Raw genomic sequence first — 20710 nt, forward strand, 5'->3', positions numbered from 1 at the left:
TTTTAACAGGCAAAAGGCTTTTGCCTAACTAACCCTAACTGCGGCTGCCCTAGCATACCTGCACAGGAAGAGTCCATAAATGGTAAGTCCAGAATGGCAGTAGTCCATAACAACGGTGTCTCGAGAAGTCGGTGTTACTTGGAGCGGACAGCAAGTCCCAGTAGCCTTACTACATAATGGTGATGTGCATACGTTGTATATCTTCCTGGAGATTCATCAGCTGCTCTCTGGAGACTCTATGGTAGAGTTGCCACCTCATCCATTTAAACCCAAACACATATTAATTACACAGGTTCTGTGGCTGATTAAGGTGGTAATTAAACTCACTTGTTGCCTTATCTGCATTTAATTAGCCTCAGAACCTGTGTAATTCATATGTGTTCGGGTTTAAAGGGATGAGGTGGCAACTCTACTCTATGGCCTCTGGGGTCTGGACCCCTCTCCCTTTTTCAATTACAAAGGATGGGACTCCTGAGGCCGGAGTTCGAAAAAGCCTGCAAACTTAGCCCGGGGGTAGCCAAAACTGACTTGCAGTAGGCAACCTGCCTATACACATTTGCCGTATTTCATCAAGCTATAATATTGTTTATAGTATGCTAAACGGACATGAAATAATTTTGGTTGAGACTGAACTTAACATGCCTTAGATGCTGCTACAGCTTGACAAATCGGGGCCATTGTTGTTACATTGTTTCCTACCGAATGGATAAAGTAAATAAGAATAGCTTTTGGGGAAAAGGAACATGACAATATCCTAAAGTTTCAGTTACTCTAATAAATCTCCATAAAACTCTATAACTCAAGGGGAGACATGGGAGAGATTTACCCTTCCAAATATAATTTTATAATGATGAAGAGGGCACAGCAATAAAGACAGAAACACATTTTGAATTATTTCAAACACACATTTAACTTTTAATGAGTAATTGAGGTCTTTTTTTTTATGTTTTAGCTGTATATGTGTATTAATATGTATATTGTGTAATTATCTACTGTATATATGTGGGAGCAGCCATATATGCTCCATAGTGATCAGCTAAAGTTCTGGCCAAACCCACAAAAAGCTGTCACATGACAGAAGGCCACAGGCCTAGCTGGGTGGGATGCTGGTGACATTATTAAAAGGGAATAAAGTGTGCTGTCTCAATATTTAACCATTTGAGCCCCGGAAGGATTTTCTCCCTTCCTAACCAGACCATTTTTTGCAAAGCGGCACTGCGTCGCTTTAACTGACGATTGTGTGGTCGTGCGACGTTGCACCCAAACAAAATTGATGTCCTTTTTTTCCCCACAAATAGAGCTTTCTTTTGGTGGTATTTGATCACCTCTTTTTTTTTTTTTGCGCATAAACAAAAAAATGGAAACAATTTTGAATAAAAAAAAAAAACTTTCTGCTATAAAACATTTCCCCAAAAAATGTAAAAAAAGCAAATGTATTCATCAGTTTAGATCGATATGTATTCTGCTATAGATTTTTGGTAAAAAAAAAAAAATTGCTTTAGGTGTATATTGGTTAGTTTGCGCAAGAAGTTATAGCATCTACAAAATAGGGGATTGTTTTATGGCATTTTTATTACTTATTTCTTTTTTACTATTAATGGCAGCGATCAGTGATTTTTAGCAGGACTGCGACATTGCGGCAGACAGATCGGTCACCTAACTGACATATTTGATACTTTTTGGGGAACCAGTGACACTAATACAGTGAACAATACTAAAAATATGCGCTGTTACTGAATTAATGACACTGGCAGGGAAAGGGTTAACATTCTGGCGTTCAAGGGGTTAAATGTGTTCCTTCAGTGTGTTTTCTAACTGTATGTGCAACTGGAGAAATACAAAGATCCATCTTCCTGCTTAGCAGAAAGACAGGATCTGTGTGATCTCCCCTGTCAGAACAGAGATCTGCCTTTGTTTATACTGAATGATCGTGGGTGGCCGGAAACGCTGATTGGCTCCCCCTCGCTGGCCAAAGTGAGTTCCCAAGCCGACGTACACCTATGGCAATTTTCAGGATCGTGCCACCTTGCTGCAGTATAATGACAGCGGCTGGTTGGCAAATGGTTAAAGTGGATGTAAACCCTCATATATACCTAGTGAAGTGAACAGCCGCAGATGATACACAAAGATAAAACAAATCTCCCTACATAAGTTTTACATGTATATCTGCTGTCTTCATCGTGCTATATTCTTTAGAATTTTTACATCGGATAAGAATTTTCACTTCCTCATGCAGCAGTAGGCGTGTTGTTCTGACAACAACAGTTGTTTGACTGTGTGACAGCTGATTGGAGGAAAGGCACACACCCCCCTCCGCATAGGCAGAGGAAGGAAAATGCTTTCACAGCTCTGTTTTTACAAGTCAAGCTGTCTGCTAATCTATTTATAGCAACCTCCCCCGACACACAGTCCAGGCTACCGTATCGGAGGAACTGAGCAAGAGACAGCTACAGGATATAGTGCTTTGAAGAGAGATAAGAAAACACTACATATTTATGTGCCCAGCTCAAATTTCATGAATTGGGTTTACATCCCCTTTAATAAATTGATTAGCTAGTCAGAGCTCAGAAATACAAAATATTGCGCCCAGAAGTTGTAAACCCTCACGGTTTTTCCCCTTAATGCATAGAATGCATTGAGGTAAAAAACACTTTGTCCTGCAGCAGCGCCACAGACCCCCCCCCCCCCCTCCTTTTTCTTACCTGAACCCAATCATTCCAGTAAGGGGGGTGAGCACAAAAGCTCCAGCCACTGTCCCAGGTCCTCATTGGATAGATTGATAGCAGCGGAAGCCATTGACTCCCGCTGCTGTCACTCAAATCTACTGACACGGGAGCTTGGGGGCAGTGCCGAGTCCTGCTATCTGTGTCAATGGACGGAGCAGCAGGACTTGGGAGCGTGCCTGCACGAGTGTCCCCTTGGAAAGCAGCTCTCTGAAGGGGGCACTTGAGAAGAGAACTTGCCAGGAGCGCCGCGTGGAGGGGACTGCAGAAAAGGAGGATTGGAGCTGCTCTGTGCAACACCCTTGCACAGGGCAGGTAAGTATAACATGTTTGTTATTTAAAAACAAAAAACAAAGCTTTACAATCACTTTATCACGTATAATGTGCACTACAGATAATGATACATATCAAAAAGTGATACATATAAACACTAATCAAAAATATCACAATGTGAACAAAACCATGTTGCAAAGGCATATGCAAATACTTCCCACATATGCAAATGAATAATGAAAAACATTGGAAATGGGCGAGTGAAAGCAAAATCAAAAAAAGTACAAAAACAAACTATGTTGATTTTTACTTAAAACAATCAAACAGTCCCAAGTAATGTTGATTTAGAGCTGATAATAATGGTGTTTAACCACTAGAGATCCGCGCTATAGCCAAATGACGGCTACAGCGCGGACCTCCTTTGCCGGGACTATGTCTATTGACGTCGTCCCGTGCACGAGCGGCCTGCGCGCCCCCTGAGGGGAGCGCGCGGCATGCTCTGTGATCGGCAAGTCTACGAGACTTGCCTGATCACGGATCCGAGCAAGGGCTCGATCCCGACCCCTTACCACGTGATCAGCTGTCAGCCAATGACAGCTGATCATGTGATACAACGGAGCCGGCAATCGGCTATTTTTCCTCCTTGCGTTGACAGCGCGAGGAGAAAAAAAAGAGCCGATCACCGGCGGCCGTGATCGGGACATCAGTCCCGATCACGGCCAGCTTACCAGTGCCCACCTGCCCCCTGCCAGTGCCACCTCTGTAATAAAAAAGTGCCCCCCATCAGTGCCACCCAGCAGTGCCCATAGTGCCACCCAGCAGTGCCCACAGTGCCACACATCAGTGCCCACAGTGCCACACATCAGTGCCTCAACAATGGTGCTACACCCCAGTGCCACATATCCGTGCCCATCAGTGTCATCTACCAGTGCCCATCAGTGCCCAGCAGTGCCACCTATCAGAGCCACCTATCAGTGCCACCTATCAGTGCCCATCAGTCCCATCTATCAGTGGTACCTTTTAGTGCGACCCATCCGTGCCATCTTATCTGTGCCCATCAGTACTGCCTTATCTGTGCCTATCGGTGCCACTTTATCTGTGCCTATTAGTGCCGCCTTAACTATGCCTACCAGTGCCCACCAGTGCAGCCTATCAGTGCCCACCAGTGCAGCCTATCAGTGCTCAACAGTGCCGCCTCATCAGTGCCCACCAGTGCAGCCTATCAGTGCCCAACAGTGCCGCCTCATCAGTGCACAAGAAAGGAGAAAAATGACCTGTTTGCATAATTAATTAACAAACTATTAAGCATGATTTTTTTATTTTTTTTATTTTGCATCTTTTTTTGTTTGTTTAGCAAAAAATAAAACTCCCAGCTGTAATTAAATACCACCAAAAGAAAGCTCTATTTGTGGGGAAAAAATGATAAAAATTTCATTTGGGTACAGTGTTGTATGCCCGCGCAATTGTCATTCAAAGTGCATCAGCGCTGAAAGCTGAAAATTGGTCTGGGCAGGAGGGGGGTTTAAGTGCCCAGTAAGCAAGTGGTTAGGTAATAAAGTAGCTGCTTACCAGACCCCAAGGGTCAATGGGCAGATATGCTTCTCTCAGCTGAAAGGCATCCATCTGTGTTACCGCCTGTATGGAACGCCAGATGGTCAAAGGCACCGGGGCTCACAGGTCGATGTGAAAATGGAAGGAGGACTGATTATCAGTTAAAAACAAATTGTTATGAAAAAAGATTGCACTTAGACTATTTTCTTGGGTAACAGCACAGAATCTCGTGGTGGCACGGCCATCTGCAGTGCAGGCTGTGCATGCTGACGTCACGGCTGTCTCTACCCAACGCATTTCCCCTCAGAAAGCATCAACTGGGATTGGAGCTCCTTATGTGGGGCATGGGTAGCTGTCCCAGCCAGGAGAACACAGTGACTATTGCTAGCAGCTATAGCTGCTGGCAATAATTTCATGCTAGAAATCTGACATGCTGGCTGTGTGCAAGTCAATCAATCGAATTGCGTACAATCAGCCTGCCCATAGATGGTTCGAATCTTGGCCAGTCCCTGCTGAAAAGGCCAAGATTCTAACCTATCTATGGCCAGCTTAAGTATGGAATTTAGATAATGCTGACGTATTTATTTACATGAAGCTGGTTATTTACGGAAAGTTTCTTGTTCGCGCAGTTGTTACATCGATTAGTGTCTAGGGAACCAAAAAGTCTAATCGTGATTTTTTTTCATCCACTTTAGGTTTTCAAGATGTCCATGTCATGATCTTTGTTGGCTTTGGCTTCCTGATGACCTTTCTGAGGCTATATGGTTTTGGCAGTGTTGCGTTCAACTTTTTGCTTGCTGCTTTTGGAATACAATGGGCTATTCTAATGCAGGGTTGGTTTCATAGCTTTACAGAAGGCAAGATCCATGTCAGCGTATCAAGGTGAGCAGATATAAAGTGTTGTTTAACACATTGTGCAAAGGAACATCATTTAGCAGAAAGATTCACAGCAGAGTTTATTAACAACAGAGACATGTATTTTGGTCTTAAAGACTAAGTTCACTTTTTATTTTTCTAAATATACCAATACACCATTAATGTACTACTGTTGCAGAAAAATAAAAGCTTTCTATGATTTTTAGAACAAGGCCTTGCCTCAGCCCTGGTGGGTCCCATAGAAAAGTTCATATCTTTATGGTATGTAGATGTGAGACGTGAAAACTGACACAGAAAGGAATTCACCAGCTGACCTCATAAACACACACACACCCTGCATCCATCAGCTATGTTTGCATGGGATCCCCAGCATCTCTCCAGGCATGCATTTGCCTGGCTTATCAATGTAGACTATCATGGCTGTTCTGTTTGCATGGCATCCCTTGTGTTGCTCCAGATGGGCCCGGGTTGCATGCTAAACTCTGGGGGGCCATGGGTTGGACAGCCCTGATGTAGTGCAAGGGCCTGCCTGATAGGATACAGCATGAATGAATAGAAAGATGGGCCCTAGGGGCATACCTATAGGGGTTGCAATTGCAATCCAGCCTCATTCTCCATGGGGCCGGTGCGATTGCCCTGTACACTTGGATAGGAGGAGATGTGGAACGGCTGCATATAGAGGAATCGGTCTCTCCATTTTCCTACCTGCAGCCACTGAATGGGCAATTCTGGAAAATGGAGAGATTGGTTCCTCTGTATGCAGCCCCCCCCCCCCTCCCGCCGCTCCGCCTATCCAGCTTCTTTCTTCTGCCCCGCCTTTGTGTTCTCCTGCCCCTATGCTTTCTCCTGGCCCCCCTGTGCTCTGTTCTGGCCCCCCTTACCCCCCCCCCCCCATCACCTTACACCCTTTCCCGCTTGACGCTATAGGGGATGCTGTTAGGATGGAGAGCAGGGAAGGAGCTGATAAATGCATCATTTTCCTAGAGCCTTTCTTCTCTGAATTAATAGTCAGTGGTCTGTAGACATGTGCAATTCGTTTAGTTCCGAATTCGGTTTTTTTAACAAATTTTGACAAATTTGTTCATTCTGAATTTCCAAATTTTTTAATTTCTGAAACTTCAGAATTTCCGAATATCAAAACTTCCGAAATTTAAACATTTCTGAATTTCGGATTTCCAGATTTACGAATTTCGAATTTTTAGATTTACGAATTTCGGATTTTCGGATTTACGAATTATCGATTTTTATAATTTTTTTTGAATTTCCGAAAAAAGCACAAAGAAATGTAACGAAAATAAACAAATTTTTTGTCAGTGCACATGTCTAGTGGTCTGTACCGATCCTGTTCATTGATAACTGTGGCGTGGTAAACTGTGTTTACTATGCTTCAGCTTGTGAATGAACGGAAAGCTCTCTGCAGAGCTATTCCCGTCCATTCATTCTGAGATGGAAATTGAGGGCTGTGTTCTTGATCTCCTTTCTCTTTCAAAAGGTGAAAGATCAGGTCTGTTTAAACCCCTGATATATCCCCAAAGCCCCCAATGGGGCTCCTAAAAAAAAAAATTGTAAATATAATTAATAAAATAATATTGTAAAAAAAAAAAATAAACAAAATGGTAAAAATAATTAAAATAAAAAACTACTGACACCAGTGGTGGAACTACCAGGGTTAAAAAGGTCACTATCGGGCTGCGCCACTGAGCTTGGAGGGAAGCGCCCCCCGGATGGGGTTCAGAGAGACTCTTCATGGTTTCTTGCAATGGGGTCCTGAAGGTTCTAGTTACCCCCTGGTGGGTCCTCCTATTCCATTGTTTTGGTAAATCTAAAGTAAATTGTACAGAGATTGTACAATCAGATTATAGATATAGTGTTTTACCACACCCGGACTGAGGTAAGGACTTGGTTTAAAAATCATAGAAAGCTTTTTACTTTTCTGCAGCAGAGGTACATTAATTGTATATGGGCACATATGGACGCTGAAGTTTAGAAGGGAAAAAAAAGGTGAATTTACTTCAATTTAGTGTAATAAAAAGCAAACACCTGTAGCCTATATAAAAGACTGCTTGAGTACATGGCACTTGTATTGTGGCAGTATAAAGGGTTAGGAATTAAAGAATCAAGGCTGTAACTGGGTCCAGAGCTTTCTTATTTCTTTAATATGACAGTCCTAGTTTACCTGGCAAGTTTGGTTCAAACTGGCCACAGTCTAGCTGTTGCTTTCGTGTTTGTTGGATTCCTTTGGTCATGGATACCCTTGACCTGAACTTGTGTTTATAATGCAATCCTATTGTTCCAAGTTCTCAGCACAACCCTCCTTAAAGGATACATAAAATTACAAAAACCTCATTAGTCTTCCCACACTGTATGACACAGTGGGGTTGATTTACTAAAACTAGAGAGTGCAAAATCTGGTGCAGCTGTGCATGGTAGCCAATCAGCTTTTGACTTCACCTTGTTCAATTAAGCTGTGGCAAAAAAAAACAAAAAACTGGAAGCCGATTGGTTTCTCTGCAGAGCTGCACCAGATTTTGCACTCTCCAGTTTTAGTACATCAATCCCTGTATAACAAAACTTTAGTAGTGCTGTGCATACATTTTCAGTAAATGGCTACAGAGTTTGTTTTTCATTTATATGCGGGGCTCACCCCCAAAGGGGCCACTGAAAATACGCCTTGATAGTACAGAGACTGCCTGCCAAAGACAAAGGGGATGTCTTTTTAGAATGTATTGCTGAATAACATGAACAGGAGAGAGGTTTAAAGGCCACGAGATACTCCAAAATGATCATGGCAAGCAATAGGAGGACATTCTTCACACTAAATCCTTATAACTGCAGTCACACATGAAAGTCCCAAATCAGGTCTTACGGTGTCTGCGGCGCCGTACACAACAGCTGGGAGAGTGAGGGAGATAACGGATTCTTCTCCAGATCGGGGCATATGGCAGTGCCTCCAGCACTGATCCATTATCAGCCTTCCCTAGGCCCATAGTCCAGCTCCTAATGAAGCCCAGACTGTAGCAAAAATCATCTTTGCAATTTTCTCCAGGCCCTCGGCTTAACTCCTGCTGAGGCCCAGACTACAATCCTTGACTCAGTTAGGCTGCCTCCAGGGGCAGCAGCCCCAAGAGAACTCAAACTCTCCTGGCAGAGGAAAGAGCCCCCAGCCATCTTCTGGCTGCCTCCTTCTAGGGATTGACTGGAGCATGATAAATGTTCATTTGACTCTCCCTGTCCTATATTCTGGAAGCAGGTGGGAGAAATCAAACACCCATCTAAGAAACCCTGACCAGACAAAAACAATCAACTCTCCCTTACTTTTTTTATTTTCCATCCCTTCTGTCTTTAACCACTTCAAAACCAGAACATTTTACCCCCTTCCTGCCCAAGCCCATTTTCAGCATTCAGCACTGTCAAACTTTGACAAAGACAATTGCGCGGTCATGCAACGCTGTGACCATATAAAATTTTTTAAATTGTGTCTATATCACAGTGCTCTATCCAAGAAATAAATAATTTATAGCAATTTCTAAATTAGAATATCCCATGCAGTGCAACATTAGTGTAAAAGTTCACTATTAACAATATTCATTAAGTGGCTCTTCCAATTTTCCTCTTGCTTGTGCAATGACTAGTCACACAGTTACATAGTTACATAGTAGGGGAGGTTGAAAAAAGACACAAGTTCATCAAGTCCAACCTATGTGTGTGATTATATGTCAGTATTACATTGCATATCCCTGTATGTTACGGCCGTTCAGGTGCTTATCTAATAGTTTCTTGAAACTATCAATGCTCCCCGCTGAGACCACCGCCTGTGGAAGGGAATTCCACATCCTTGCCACGCTTACAGTACAGAACCCTCTACATAGTTTAAGGTTAAACCTCCTTCCTTCTAATTTTAATGAGTGGCCACGAGTCTTGTTAAACTCTGTTGGAAGGGGCTCCAATAATGCAGGTCAAAAAAGTAGGTTCATTTAAAAAAAACGACATACAGAGAATAAAAAAAAGATCACAAATGGATAAAAAGCAATGTGGGGAGCGATAAACCTTTCCCAACCCGTTTCGTCCTACTAGGACATCTACAGGGGCATCTAACTGCTCCCCCCATTGCACATACATAAATAAATATCATAACCAACAATATCCAATCAATATTGATCAATTAGACATGAGGCTAGAAAGGCCTCCTGGAGTGGTCAGCTGTTCAGTTCCAAACCTCGATAGGAACGGTCAATAAAATAATACTTATATTGTGAGGGGACTAAACCACCTCATTGATGATGTGTTTTGAAAACCAAAATACGAAAAATATATATGATCCAAACATAAAATATAAATAATGAAATATGATATAAGGAATATATCCAATATGACTATATCTCTGAAGATAACATAAAAAAAAGAAGGAAATGGGCGATTTTTTTTTAAATTTAGTCTTGGTTAATACAAAAGTTAATATCCCACTCGACATTCATGCCATATGTCGAGTAGGACCCGAAGCTCATGAATCCAATAAGTCTCAAGTCTGGAAACCCAACATAAACGGGACTCTCCCCTCCAATTGGCAATCAATAATCAAAAATTGAGTACCGTTAAGGTCTTTGTAATGGTATTTCAAATAGTGTCTAGGAACACTATGATTGTTTTTTCCTGCCTTAATATTGGTTAGATGTTCATTAACTCTAATAGAAAAAGTTGTTATGGTGCGCCCTACGTATTGCTTTTTGCAAGGACAAGTCAGGAGGTACACTAAAAATTTAGTGGCACAGGTAGTGAAATGTTTCATGGGGTACATCAGTTGTGTGACAGATGATTGAAATGTCTCAGTTTTCCGTCTACCGCTGGTATTGTGAAGACATGCATTACATATCCTGCATGGAAAATAGCCCTAGCACTGTTGGATAGTGATGGCCGAACGGTTCGCCCGGCGGTCGTTTCGCGGCGAATTTCCGACTTTCGCCGTCCGCGGGTTCGAACGCCTTTTTCCGTCGTTCGCCCCGGCGGACTTACGTGTTTAATGTATACAAGAACTTTAACCTTTCGTGACACGTTTATCATGTGTTACAGGACAACCAATTGAGACATGACAGCTCATGGACACTTGGACATTCCCCCTAACCTATAAATACACCCGATCCGGTGGCCATTTTACATTCTTTCTTCTGTCACTGTAGGGAAAGGATCCTGTGTGGAGTAGGGACAGAGAAAACGCTAGCTATTTGGTACACAAAAGTTCTTTTCAGGACTGGTATAGGTGTTAGGTCAGCAGCCTGAGTTTCTTTTGTCAGTTTAGATAAAGGGACAGAGCGCTGTATGCTGCTATTTTAGGGACAGCTCAGCCAGATTAGTCTTTCTTCATCATCATCATCATCATCATCATTAGCTGTTACTATCAGGTCCACAAAAGAGCTGTTCCAGCTAATCGTTCCAGCCTACTCTTTTTTGCCAATTTGTATAGGGACAGGCAGGAAGCAGTGTGTCAGGCAGTGAGGATAATTTTAAAGACTTGCTGTTACTATTAGTTCCACAAAGGTTCTTTTCAGGACTGGTATCAGTGGTACGGTAATAGGCTTGTACACGTATAATATTCTTTCTTCCAAATATAGAAAGAATATTATACTTGACTGCTGCCCTTCTGCTGCAGTCTGCTAATCATTCACAACTCACTTGTTCCACAAAGCTCTTTATCAGGACTGGTAACTTGGTCTGTCTAGGGTGCTACGGTACATAGGCTTGGGTGCGGTACAGTCTGCTGTTCTGTAAGGACCGCTATCGGTCCACAATACATAGGGTTGCCGTGCACTACTGCTGACCGCTGCCCTATACTGCAGCAGTCCTTCATTGGTATAGGGACTGACGTACAGTCTGCTAATCACTAACACACAACCTGCTTGGTCCACAAAAGTTCTTATAAGGACTGGTAACTTGGTATAGGGTGCTACGGTACATAGGCTTGAGTGCGGTACAGTCTGCTGTTCTGTAAGGACCGCTATCGGTCCACAATACATAGGGTTGCCGTGCACTACTGCTGACCGCTGCCCTATACTGCAGCAGTCCTTCATTGGTATAGGGACTGACGTACAGTCTGCTAATCACTAACACACAACCTGCTTGTTCCACAAAAGTTCTTATAAGGACTGGTAACTTGGTATAGGGTGCTACGGTACATAGGCTTGAGTGCGGTACAGTCTGCTGTTCTGTAAGGACCGCTATCGGTCCACAATAGATAGGGTTGACGTGCACCACTGCTGACCGCTGCCCTATACTGCAGCAGTCCTTCAGCGGTATAGGGACTGACGCACAGTCTGCTAAACACTAACACACAACCTGCTTGGTCCACAAAAGTTTTTATAAGGACTGGTAACTTGGTATAGGGTGCTACGGTACATAGGCCTGAGTGCGTTACAGTCTGCTGTTCTGTAAGGACCGCTATCGGTCCACAATACATAGGGTTGCCGTGCACTACTGCTGACCGCTGCCCTATACTGCAGCAGTCCTTCATTGGTATAGGGACTGACGTACAGTCTGCTAATCACTAACACACAACCTGCTTGGTCCACAAAAGTTCTTATAAGGACTGGTAACTTGGTATAGGGTGCTACGGTACATAGGCCTGAGTGCGTTACAGTCTGCTGTTCTGTAAGGACCGCTATCGGTCCACAATACATAGGGTTGACGTGCACCACTGCTGACCGCTGCCCTATACTGCAGCAGTCCTTCAGCGGTATAGGGACTGACGTACAGTCTGCTAAACACTAATACACAACCTGCTTGGTCCACAAAAGTTCTTATAAGGACTGGTAACTTGGTATAGGGTGCTACGGTACATAGGCTTGAGTGCGGTACAGTCTGCTGTTCTGTAAGGACCGCTATCGGTCCACAATACATAGGGTTGCCGTGCACTACTGCTGACCGCTGCCCTATACTGCAGCAGTCCTTCATTGGTATAGGGACTGACGTACAGTCTGCTAATCACTAACACACAACCTGCTTGTTCCACAAAAGTTCTTATAAGGACTGGTAACTTGGTATAGGGTGCTACGGTACATAGGCTTGAGTGCGGTACAGTCTGCTGTTCTGTAAGGACCGCTATCGGTCCACAATAGATAGGGTTGACGTGCACCACTGCTGACCGCTGCCCTATACTGCAGCAGTCCTTCAGCGGTATAGGGACTGACGTACAGTCTGCTAAACACTAATACACAACCTGCTTGGTCCACAAAAGTTCTTATAAGGACTGGTAACTTGGTATAGGGTGCTACGGTACATAGGCTTGAGTGCGGTACAGTCTGCTGTTCTGTAAGGACCGCTATCGGTCCACAATAGATAGGGTTGACGTGCACCACTGCTGACCGCTGCCCTATACTGCAGCAGTCCTTCAGCGGTATAGGGACTGACGTACAGTCTGCTAAACACTAATACACAACCTGCTTGGTCCACAAAAGTTCTTATAAGGACTGGTAACTTGGTATAGGGTGCTACGGTACATAGGCTTGAGTGCGGTACAGTCTGCTGTTCTGTAAGGACCGCTATCGGTCCACAATAGATAGGGTTGACGTGCACCACTGCTGACCGCTCACCTATACTGCAGCAGTCCTTCAGCGGTATAGGGACTAAGAGTTTTGTCACAGGGTCATTTAAAAAATGACATGCAGAGGAAGAGGCAGGCCCTTCCGCAGGGGTGGTAGGGGTAGGGCAGGAGCAACAGGCTTGAGCCAAAGTGGGAAGTTGCAGAAGGTGCGTTCAATTACTTTAAAGGATGCACCAGACTTGGTTGAGTGGCTCGCTCAGCCTTACTCTTCTGCACCCTCCTCATCCTCTCGATCTGCACCCTCTTCTTCACTCTCTGCTATGTGCACCCCCAAAGACACTACCACCAACAACACGACCACCACCACCACCACCACATACCTTCCGCTTGAGTCACTGGAATTATTTTCCGATCCATATCAAGAGGACATTTCTGATGCGCAGCCACTCTTGGTATTGGATCAGGAAGAGGAGGTAGCAACAAGCGCTACTCAGCAGTCTGACGCCAGTACCCAGATCAGCCCAAGGAGGAGGTTGGTCCCCGGTGTTGCTGCCTACTCTACTTATAGCGGTGGGGAAGGTGACGTTGATGATGACGTGTCTAGTGATGTCACGTGGGTGCCCACAAGAGAGGAAGAGGAGGGGAGTTCAGAGGGAGATATGGACCAGCAGATAGGGAGGAGAAGCAGCAATGACTTACATTGCACAGCAGGGACAAAGCAGACTGCAAATGTATCAGGAGCGAGTCATCGACCATGTACGGTCACATCTGGCGCTCCCAGGACACCGGCACATGGCTCCGCAGTGTGGGCTTTTTTTAACGTGTCCGCTGCTGACAATAGCGTTGCCATCTGCAATCTTTGCAGTCAACGCGTTAGTCGCGGTAAGCCCAATACTCACCTAGGGACGACCGCCTTAAGAAGGCACATGAGCAGCCATCACCGAGCCCAGTGGGAGCAACGGAACACACAAAGCCACACTGCAGGCTCTCACCGTCCAGCCTCGTCTTCTACTTCTCCTTCTCCTCTCTCCTCACAATTGTCCTCCACTCCACCTTCCATCACGCCAAGCTCACATTTTTCTGCAAAAAGGCAGGCTTCCGTGGGCCTAATGTTTGAGCGTAAAAAAATGATGACGCCGGATAACCCTCTTGCCCAACGGTTGGCGGCTGGCTTGTCAGAACTCATAGCCCGCCAACTACTGCCATATAAACTGGTGGACTCGGAGGCCTTTCGCAAATTTGTGGCCATTGGAACACCACAATGGAAGGTCCCAGGAAGGAAGTATTTCTCAGAGAAGGGCATCCCAGAGCTATATGGCCATGTTCAGCGGCAAGTGAATGTATCTCTGGCACACAGTGTCGGTGCCAAGATACATCTGACCACAGACACGTGGTCTAGCAAACACGGGCAGGGAAGGTATATCAGTTTTACTGCCCACTGGGTGAACCTTCTGACGGCCGTCAAGCATGTAACCCGTGGCACCCGTGTAGATTTGGTTTTACCGCCACGGATTGCATGCAGGCCTGACTCTTCTTCTCCTCCTCCTACTCCATCCTCCTCCCTCTCCTCCTCAGCTGCCTCCTCCTTTTCCGCTGCTAGCGTCTCTTCCACTGCACCGCCCAAGCTCCCCAGAACCTATTCCACATGCCAGGTGAGACGTTGCCATGCCGTGCTGCGTCTGTTGTGCCTGGAAGCAAAGAGCCACACTGGCCCGGCACTCCTTTCAGCTTTGCGTTCACAGGCAGATGAGTGGCTAACACCGCTCAATTTGACAGTTGGTAAAGTGGTGTGTGACAACGGTGCCAATCTGCTTAGCGCATTGAAACAGGGCAAAATCACGCACGTGCCGTGCATGGCACACGTCTTAAACTTGGTCGTGCAGCGATTCCTTGTCAAATACCCTGGGGTCCAGGACATCTTGCGGCAGGCAAGGAAAATCTCGGCCCATTTCAGAAGATCTTACACGGCCATGGCTCGCCTTGCTGACATTCAGCGGCGACACCATCTGCCGGTCAGACGTCTTATTTGCGATTGCCCGACGCGATGGAACTCAACCTTCTATATGCTTGATAGGCTGCTCCAGCAGAAACGTGCAGTTAACGTCTACCTGTATGAACTCTGCGAAAGAAACGGTTCTGGGGAGCTGGGTTTTTTTTCACCGCGCCAGTGGCTGCTCATGCGCGACACATGCAGACTTCTGCGGCCATTTGAGGAGATCACCAAACTGGTCAGTCGCAGCCATGGCGCCATCAGTGACATGGTACCTTATGCCTTCTTTCTGGAGCGTGCATTGCGTCGTGTCATTGATCAGGCTGTGGAGGAGCAGGAGCGGGAAGATGAGGAAGTCGCAATGCTGGATGAATTCCCAGGGGGGGCTACTCTATCTGAGACAAGTCAACAACAGGAGTCTGATGAGGAGTCAGAGGAGGATGGTGCCGGGGCGGATGAGCAGGAGCAAGAAGAGCATGCTTTAAACCTTTCTGGGATCCCTGTTGTGCGAGGATGGGGAGAGGAGAATGAAGAGGACGACATTATCCTGGATGATGAGCAGGAGCCAGGCCACCACACCGCTTCCACTTTAGTGCAAATGGGGGCCTTCATGCTCCAGTGTTTTAATAGGGACCCCCGTATAAAAAGCATGAGGGTCAAGGACCAGTACTGGGTGGCAACGTACTTAGACCCCCGGTACAAACACAAAATGGCGGAAATGTTACCGCCGTCGCAGAGGGCTGTCAGAATGCAGCACTTCCAGGCCTTGCTTCGAGAAATGCTGCATTCTGCTTTTGCGTGCGCTGGCAGAGGAGCAATTCCCACTCCCAGAGAAGGATTTGCGGGTACCAATCCAACAGCGCCTGCAAGAAGAGGCCGGTTTGAAGATGTGTTGGTGACTTCGGATATGAGGTCATTCTTTCAGCCGACCCATCGACAGGTGTCATCCGGATCCAGCATCAGGGAACGCCTAGACCGTCAGGTGTCCGACTACATTGGGTTAACGGCCGATGTGGACGCTCTGAGGAGTGATGAACCCCTAGACTACTGGGTGGGCAGGCTTGACCTCTGGCCAGAGCTTGCCCAATTTGCAATCGAACTGTTGGCTTGCCCCTCATCCAGTGTCCTGTCCGAAAGGACGTTCAGCGCAGCAGGGGGGATTGTGACCGATAAGCGTACTCGCCTAGCTCACCACAGTGTTAACTACCTCACATTTCTAAAAATGAATGAGGCATGGATCTCGGAGGAATTCAACACATGTGATCAGTAGACCATGTATATGTCTATAAACAATTTTTGGAATCAAGCACACAGACCTTCTTAATTCATTTGGCTCACTTCCCTGACCCAAAAAAGCACACCGTACTATATGCCCCTACCCTCCTCTTTGAAGAGGTTGAGCGGTGTCATATTTCTACTGGGGCTGCTTATTATGAGGGGTTCCCACCATCCCTGTGCTGTGCTGACTTCCTCCTGGGTGTTCTTATTATGAGGGGCTCCCACCATCCCTGTGCTGTGCTGACTTCCTCCTGGGGGTTCTTATTATGAGGGGATCACACCATCCCTGTGCTGTGCTGACTTCCTCCTGGGGCTGCTTACGGTGCTGCTGTCAGCGCTGTATGTCACGGAGCTGCTGTCAGCGCTGTATGTCACGGAGCTGCTGTCAGCGCTGTATGTCACGGAGCTGCTGTCAGCGCTGTATGTCACGGAGCTGCTGTCAGCGCTGTATGTCACGGAGCTGCTGTCAGCGCTGTATGTCACGGAGCTGCTGTCAGCGCTGTATGTCACGGAGCTGCTGTCAGCGCTGTATGTCACGGAGCTGCTGTCAGCGCTGTATGTCACGGAGCTGCTGTCAGCGCTGTATGTCACGGAGCTGCTGTCAGCGCTGTATGTCACGGAGCTGCTGTCAGCGCTGTATGTCACGGAGCTGCTGTCAGCGCTGTATGTCACGGAGCTGCTGTCAGCGCTGTATGTCACGGAGCTGCTGTCAGCGCTGTATGTCACGGTGCTGCTGTCAGCGCTGTATGTCACGGAGCTGCTGTCAGCGCTGTATGTCACGGAGCTGCTGTCAGCGCTGTATGTCACGGTGCTGCTGTCAGCGCTGTATGTCACGGAGCTGCTGTCAGCGCTGTATGTCACGGAGCTGCTGTCAGCGCTGTATGTCACGGAGCTGCTGTCAGCGCTGTATGTCACGGAGCTGCTGTCAGCGCTGTATGTCACGGAGCTGCTGTCAGCGCTGTATGTCACGGAGCTGCTGTCAGCGCTGTATGTCACGGAGCTGCTGTCAGCGCTGTATGTCACGGTGCTGCTGTCAGCGCTGTATGTCACGGAGCTGCTGTCAGCGCTGTATGTCACGGAGCTGCTGTCAGTGCTGTATGTCACGGAGCTGCTGTCAGCGCTGTATGTCACGGAGCTGCTGTCAGCGCTGTATGTCACGGTGCTGCTGTCAGCGCTGTATGTCACGGAGCTGCTGTCAGCGCTGTATGTCACGGAGCTGCTGTCAGTGCTGTATGTCACGGAGCTGCTGTCAGCGCTGTATGTCACGGAGCTGCTGTCAGCGCTGTATGTCACGGAGCTGCTGTCAGCGCTGTATGTCACGGTGCTGCTGTCAGCGCTGTATGTCACGGAGCTGCTGTCAGCGCTGTATGTCACGGAGCTGCTGTCAGCGCTGTATGTCACGGAGATGCTGTCAGCGCTGTATGTCACGGAGCTGCTGTCAGCGCTGTATGTCACGGAGCTGCTGTCAGCGCTGTATGTCACGGTGCTGATGTCAGTGCTCTGTATTACGGTGCTGCTGTCAGTGCTCTGTATCTCCTGCACCCTCTTGTTTGCCTACCCTGGTCCCTGACCTTCCCTCTCCTCCATTGCCTTCATTAGCTCCATAGTCCTGAATTGTCAGAACAATTTCCCAAATAAAAAAAAAATGCTTGTAGTTATCGATCCCAAATTCACCTCATACATGTATTATGCTATTGTCCAGGTGGTGGGACTACGTGCTACCCCCTAATAATTACCCCGTGGCCGCAAATTCGACCTAAAGGTTTGCGAAATTCGCCTCCCATTGAAGTCAATGGAGCCCGCGGCGAACGGTCGTTTTCGCGAACGTTTGTGTCCGTTCGCGTTTCGCGTTCGCGAAACGTCCCGTCGGAAGTTCGTCCATCACTACTGTTGGAAGAAGATGTTTCTAGGGGGGTCTATAACATTAGGAGCTGTCTGCCCCTATATAGACCTTGCCCCCCTAAAAATAACACTCGTTTGATCAAAAATAATCCAAAAATCTGTCATTCTGGAGTACCCCCCAATGTTTTTTGATGGTATTTTTAATTTGCCTGGACTGAAATGAATATGTAGTAAAGGACCACCTGAATTTATTATCCATAGCAGTGTTAGGACGTATTTCTAATAAAGACTTTCTATCCATGAGTGATATCCTCTGGATCTCTGCATCTAGCTCAATAGGTTCATAAACCTTCTCCAGAAATCTACTTTGTTTATGGTGTCAAATGCTTTTGCAAAATCCAGATACACCACGTCTACAGGGCTTCCTTTATCTAGATGGCAACTCACCTCCTCATAGAAGGTTAATAGATTGGTTTGGCAAGAATGATTCTTCATGAATCCATGCTGATTACTGCTAATTTTACCGTTCTCCTTACTAAAATCTTGTATATAGTCCCTTATCGTCCCCTCCAAGCGTTTACTCACTATAGATATTAGGCTAACTGGTCTGTAATTCCCAAGGATGTATTTTGGGGCCTTTTTAACTATTGGTGCTACATTGGCTTTTCTACAATCAGCTGGTACCATTCGAGTCAGTAGACTGTCAGTAAAAATTAGGAACAATGGTCTGGCAATTACTTGACTGAGTTCCCTAAGTACCCTAGTAATGTTCAAAAGTACAGAGTGTGCAAACCAAATTCTTAAACCATAATGGGCTCTGCTGTTCAGAAACTTCTCCCGTGCTCAACTTCACCTCGATGGGCCATCACCACATACGAAACCTCACCAGACAGAATTGACCCTCTGTTAGAGGGGGTCAATTAACGCTTTTCCCCCAAGGGGTTAATCATCCAAGGTACTGTAACCGCAATTCTTCCTCCCAAATCCATCCGGGTTATCATAGAATCAGAGGAAAAAGGATCCTATAGTGTAAAAACCTTTATTTAAGTGATTAGTATATACAACCATAAAATCCATATGCTATTATGCTCACATTTAATCCCTTCCCACCCACGCTATAGTCAAATAACGGTTACAGCGTGGCTTAGTTTGCTATTGATGTGGGGGCGCTCGGTGATAGCTGAGTCAGTGATCTGTTGATTACAGATCAGGATAAAGGGCCAGTCACAGCAGCCATTTAACGCGTGATCAGCTGTGCCCAATGACAGCTGATCATGGATGTAAACACAAGCTGGTTATTGGCCTTTTTTTCCTCGTGCTGACAGTATGAGGAGAGAAGAACAGAGCCAATAACTGGCTTGCTTTAAAGGGACATCAGCACTTATAATCAAGGCACTGATGATCAGTGCAGTTCCAACAGTGCCCATGAGTGCTGCCAATCAGTACCCACCAGTGCCTCCTCATCAGTGTCACCTATCAGTGCTGCCTATCAGTGCTCATGAGTGCCGTCTATCAATGCCAATCAGTGCCACCTATTAGTACTGTCTAGCAATGCCAATCAGTGCAGCCTCATCAGTGCCACCTATCCATGCCCATCAGTGCTACCTCATCAGTGCCACCTATCCGTGCCTATAAGTGCCACCACACCAGTGCCACCTCATCAAAGCCCATCAGTGCTGCCTCATCAACACACATAAGTGAAGGAGAAAAATTACCTGTTTGAAAAGTTTTATAACAATGAAATTTATTGATTGATTTTTTTTTTTTTTTTTTTTTTTAATTCTCAGACTTTTTTCATTTGTTTAGCAAACAAACAAACAAAAAAAACTGTGGTGATTAAATGCCACCAAATGAAAGTATGTAAGTATTTGTATGAAAAAAAGATAACATTTTTTAATATGAGTACTGTGTTGCATGACTGCGCAATTGTAATTCAAAGTGTGACAGCGCTGAAAACTGAAACCGTGCCCAGTTAATTGTCCAATCTGCCATGCGCCCGGGTTGTGTGGCATTTTTCCCCCGATTACTCTGACTGCTCACTCACCACTCACCACTTATCATGTCTGAGTGTCTCCAGCAGATCAGCGTTCCTTCCAGTAAAACCACCTCAGTGTACATTTTGTTGTGCAGCGTAGGGAAGCTGGAATTTAGTGAAAAAAAAAAGTGAACTTAGCCTTTAAGTATATAAACTAAAAGAAATGATATAATAAGGAATACAATACAGTGTATCACATTATTCTGTATTCATTTTGAATTGTATTGCTACTAAGGTATCATTTGTATATTTTTCTTGGACCATTTGACTACTGTTATAGCTTCCAATTCCTTTACCAATAGCAGTATGACTTCTATGCCAAAGATGACTCCCTATGTCTTTTATTAGTCTTTCAATGCTTTCCCCCACGCGTTCCTTCCTAAATACTGTACACAGCTATAAAACAGAGCTGCTGGATTTGCACAGTGTTTGTCTAGTTTATTCAATAACTTTAACAAGGTTTTCTAGTGTTAGCTAGCTCGTTTTACAGAAATGTAAATATTTCTGACAATACATGACATTTTGACTTTGATTGCCAGCGTACACGAGAGAGATTCACCGTGTTCGGTTAATGATTTTCAGCAAGTAGACGTAAAGATCATGTTCAAAAT

At 45.7% G+C, this 20710-nt stretch overlaps 1 protein-coding gene across 1 annotated transcript in view; it reads left to right on the forward strand.

Annotated features, from left to right (window-relative positions):
* Window positions 1–20710, forward strand: part of RHCG (Rh family C glycoprotein) — a 167337-nt gene that overhangs the window by 68662 nt on the left and 77965 nt on the right. The window contains exon 2 of the mRNA XM_077472834.1: window positions 5243–5429. Coding sequence (XP_077328960.1) covers window positions 5243–5429 — 187 coding nt within the window. The remainder of the gene's footprint in view (window positions 1–5242; window positions 5430–20710) is intronic.

Source organism: Lithobates pipiens, unplaced genomic scaffold (assembly GCF_037356315.1).
Source record: "Lithobates pipiens isolate NorthernLeopardFrog02 unplaced genomic scaffold, aLitPip1_a1.2 Scaffold_8, whole genome shotgun sequence".
In the NCBI taxonomy this organism is placed as follows: Eukaryota; Metazoa; Chordata; class Amphibia; order Anura; family Ranidae; genus Lithobates; species Lithobates pipiens.